This window comes from Gadus macrocephalus, chromosome 10, assembly GCF_031168955.1.
Source record: "Gadus macrocephalus chromosome 10, ASM3116895v1".
NCBI classification, from domain to species: Eukaryota; Metazoa; Chordata; class Actinopteri; order Gadiformes; family Gadidae; genus Gadus; species Gadus macrocephalus.
Genome location: NC_082391.1, coordinates 21,529,946 through 21,534,544, shown reverse-complemented (window position 1 = coordinate 21,534,544; position 4,599 = coordinate 21,529,946). Strand labels below are relative to the sequence as shown.

At 46.9% G+C, this 4,599-nt stretch overlaps 1 protein-coding gene across 1 annotated transcript in view; it reads right to left on the bottom strand.

Moving 5' to 3' along the window:
• glra1 (glycine receptor, alpha 1) overlaps positions 1-4,599 on the bottom strand; it is a 36,126-nt gene continuing 31,527 nt past the window's right edge. Inside the window, exons 4-5 of the mRNA XM_060062955.1 lie at positions 3,412-3,712; positions 1-738 (exon numbers count right to left, since the gene is read on the bottom strand). Of these exons, the coding sequence (XP_059918938.1) occupies positions 731-738; positions 3,412-3,712 (309 nt within the window). The 3' untranslated portion in view covers positions 1-730. The remainder of the gene's footprint in view (positions 739-3,411; positions 3,713-4,599) is intronic.

Below are 4,599 nucleotides of genomic sequence, written 5' to 3'. Positions count from 1 at the left end.
TATATATATATATATATATATAAGATTTCTTTCTCGTTCCACCCAAGGAGTGTTATTGAGCACTAGTTCATACAGCTATAAATAGTCTTAATTGTGTTTTTTTATATGCAAATAAAAAAGATTTTTTCTAGCAAATCAGCACAACTTAACAAATTAGAAAAATAACAAATGAAAAGGATGAAAGAAAAATAACACCCCTATACGTTGGAAACAGAATACTAATTTCACATATTAACAATGACATGACTTTGTTCAACTCTTTTCCCAACCACAATCTGTTGTCCCATTAAAAAAAACTCAAAATAAAAGAGGAACCTTCAGTTACTAATATAACTTATAACGTAACTTATCACCACCTCGCAACAGTGAACGGGCTGCACGTGATCCATGAAGCTGTGGAAGGAGACAGACTAGTGGTGGAAGATCAACATCACCATTAGGTCGGTACGGCAGCCATATGACACCGGGGGGCGGGGGGGCGAGAGCGGGAAAGGCAATGACATTTAAAATCAGAACCACAACAAAATAAACGAGTCTTTGGTTCGCAAAGCAAAAGAAGCAGAGCTGCACTGCAGGAGCGGGGAGGAAGTCTGAGGTGGCTTGAAAGAGAAACTGAAACCAGGCGAGAGAAAGCTGCTGCCCTCGAAAGGCCATGCCAGCCTCAGTCCGCGGGACAGGCGGGGCTGCCCAACGCCGTAGCCCGCCAAGCCGTAGCGCCCTTTGCACACCCTCATCCTCCTGCAGAGAGAAGAGAGAAGAGAGGAGAGGAGAGGAGGAAAAAGGGAGAGGGAGAGAAAGGAGAGGACGAGAAGAGCTGTACTTTCTGCCGTGGTTTCCTTGGACCGCAGAAAGCTTTTGGTAACTCAGAGCTGCTGCCGCCGGGGTCTCTGCTCAGGACGTTTTTAAGTGTTTCTGTCGTTTAAGCCGTTTTGTGAAGGAGGGGTTCCCTCTGATCCTCAGCACCCCGGCCCTGCTGTCGACGCTCGTTAGCAAATTGAAAGCCGAAAAGCGAAATATTTTTTTTCGAATTGCATATATTATTCTTTGCATAGAGAAGCCTGCTGCAAAGCAAAAGAAAATTGGAACCATAAAAATATGAATATGAGCGTGAGGATAATTACCGATTCAGGACAGAGAATGTTCGCGAATCGAAACCACACTTAGGCGCGTACACGCACCAGCACATCTTCATAGCTTTGTTACCACGCCAATGTGTATGGTAGGATGGTATGGTACATTTTGAGTGGCTGGAGAAGGTGACATCACAGGTAAGTAAGGTACGACAGTAATTTCTACTCCTCATCATCAACTCATCTAGACCGGGATAGAGACGCTATCTGCCGCTGATGGGAGTGGCCGTTTGGGGTGGCTGTGCGCGTGTAGAGGGCAGAGGTCACATTTAGAGGTCAAATCATTTGAAGCAGAAGGATGTAAACTTCGCACGTCTCAGGAATGGTCTCCACGAAAACGACCAGATCAGAGTCCTGCTCCACTGGAGGTAAGAGTTCAGAGTTCAAGGATCAGAGGTCGTCGCAGCAGAGCACAGAGCAAGGCGCAGCCATAGTGACAGAATAACGTAGCACATAAATACAAAATAAACCAATACAAAGTGTACCTAAAACAAGATGGACGCTGGGAGCTGGGAGGTGGGGGTTCAAAGAGATTTGTGACGGGGGGTGATGACATCACATATCTTGTCTTTTATCCTTGCCCCCCGCCTCTTAATGGTTTTTATTTTAATGTGTTTTCTTTTCTTTATTTTTTTTTGCTTTTTTTAATTTTTTTTCTTTTCTTTTTTTTTTTCTCTGTCTGTCTGAAGCGGTCCGAGTAGCTCCTCATGTCTCAGAGAGGAGGAAAAAAAAAGAGAAAAAGCGTAACGCGATACACGCTGAAGCAGCCGATCTAGATATAGAGGACTCCATGGAGGTCCTGGTTTAATGGAAGCACCGATCTTTACGTCCCTTCTCATCTTCTCATTCTTATTCTCCAGAAATCTACCCCTTCCTGATGCCCGACTCATGGAATAAAGTTTACTTTTAAATAATTTTTCCCACTTAGGTTAAGATATATGAACATTTTACAGTGCTGAATGTGGCACACTTTCTCTCTCACAGACACACCCAGACACACACACACACTCTTTCCCAATTTTCTTCGTACCTTTCATAGTAATAACTTATGGCCAAAAGTGAACCTTCCGATAAATACAAACAAAACACAACCCAGACAAACACAACCCAAAGCCTATGTGCGACCCCCCCCCCCCCCCCCCTTGCCACCCATAACCCCTAATGCCTTACCCACCCCATCTCCTCATAAATATATTGCCACATTCATATTTCATGCATGTTACTGCATTGCTATTGCACTGGTCCAGATTGCTGAATAAATAAATAAATAAATACTATTACGAGGTAACTTGGTGGAGAGAGAGAAAGAGAGATGGGGTGGGGGGGGGGGGGGGGCAAACAGATATACAAAATGGAGGGCAGCTAATTTCTGAAACATGCTTCTGAGACCGCCTGTATAAAATATGGGCAGGTGTTTACTGCCTGCATGTGTGTTTGTCTGTGTGTGTGTGTGTGTGTGTGTGTGTGTGTGTGTGTGTGTGTGTGTGTGTGTGTGTGTGTGTGTGTGTGTGTGTGTGTGTGTGTGTGTGTGTGTGTGTGTGGTTGTGGATGTGCGCTGCATAAACGTACACACCTGTACCCCCCTTATGGACCTCTATGTAGTTGACTTAAGGTGCACAACTGTGTTCACTTGCAACCTGACCCCTTTATGTGGTCTTGCACTGACATTGCTGCGGTTTTAAGTTGTACAAAATGGTGTTCTAGTTTTCTGTTTCCTGCGATTGTCCTTCCTGTTTCGACCACTAAGCGATTGTTCACCAGGGAACCAAAAGGGAACGCCAGGTTTGGCTTCTCCGGTTGGCACCTCTGGGGGCTGTGTTTACCCAGAATGCCCTTTGAAAATGAACGCAGACTCTGAAAATAAATGTGTAGTTGCAGAAGCATATTTCAGTAGGTAACAAGGACCAGGGAGACGGCGAGGGGAGGAAAAGGAGGAGAGGGAAGATGAGGAACAAGGGCAAATGACTTGTCCTATGAAACGTGTGTTATAGCTCTCTCTCTCTCCTGTTCTTTCTTTCTTTCTCTCTCTCTCGCTCTCTCTCTCTCTCTCTCTCTCCCTCTCTCTATCTCTCTCTCTCCTGTCTGTCTCCTCTCTATCTCCCCCCCTCTGTCTCATATCCTGCTCTCTCCCCCTCCATCTCCCTCCCTCCCTCTCTCTGTCTCTCCCCCTTTCTCACGTCCTACTCTCCACCCCCTCTTCGCACCATTCTGTGTGTGTGCCGCTCCCCTCCCCTCCCGTCCTGCCCACTCCCTCATCATGTCATCGTGTGGACGTCCGTACTGCGGATGATCTTGTAGATGATCCAGTAGAAGATGTTGAAGATGAGGAAGACGAGGGGGAAGGCCACGCGCGACACCGTGTCGATGCGCTTGGCGCGGCTCACAAACAGCTTCTTCATCTCTTCCACCGTCTTCTCGGGCGGCCCGCCCCCGCCGCCGCCGCCGCCACCGCCGCCGGCCGCGCCCGTCGCGGGCGCGTTGTTGTTGTTGCCCTTGATGGCCATGCCGTCCTTGGTCTGCAGGCAGGCGGGGCCCATGCCGTAGCCGGCGAAGCTGAACCGTCCCTCTCCAGTTTCGTCCTCCTGTGGAGAGAAGAGAGAAAGAGACTTAAGCACCTTTTACACAAAGATCAGGCAATATCTCTGGAAAGAAGTTCCAGCATTATGCTGGCTTTGAGAGATTTAGGCAGGGAGCCGTTTACGAAATGAGGGTAACGACTTTCTTCTTCAGAGGTGTTTAAACCCCCCGGTGGCGGCGGGTCACAACAATAACACCATCATCCAAAGGTCACAACCATGTCCCGCCTTTCCGGTTCACCCCGTTTGCACAGATGTCCATTTGGCCCCGTTACCAGCTCTGCTGCTGTCTCAATGCGGAACAACTAACCACTTATGCATGCTTTAAACAAGGTGGATTATTGCTGCAACATTCCGCATGAACAGGCTGTGTAAAATGTGTTCAGGTCAAGTAATTCACATGTCTCTCAGGTAGCGAGACACAATCTACCATAGAGAGAGCGACTTAGTCTGGGAGAAAGTAGGCTATTAGAGTCAATTCAAGCCAACTGTCAATCAAATGGAATTTATATTAATGAACACAACAACACAATGTGTGTCCAGACATGATACAATCCAATATTCATAATAACATGTCGCCATGGCATCACAGTGCCACAAACAATTAACCTATTGAAGAATAGGTTAATTGACATCCACCAACATTAACCACAGACGTGCGTAGGCGCTTTTGTCCGCGTGTGTGCGTCTGTATGTAGACAGTAACAAAACGTGCAGGGTCTTAGATCAGAGAACTGTAAGCGAGGTCCAGGTGATCTCACTCTCAACAACTGGTTTCCCGTTTCCCCCGAACATATATGTAAATGTGGTTAATCAAGGCCTTTGTGTGTGTGTGTGTGTGTGTGTGTGATAAAGAATAATTGTGTGTGTGCACGTGTGTATACGAGTATGTG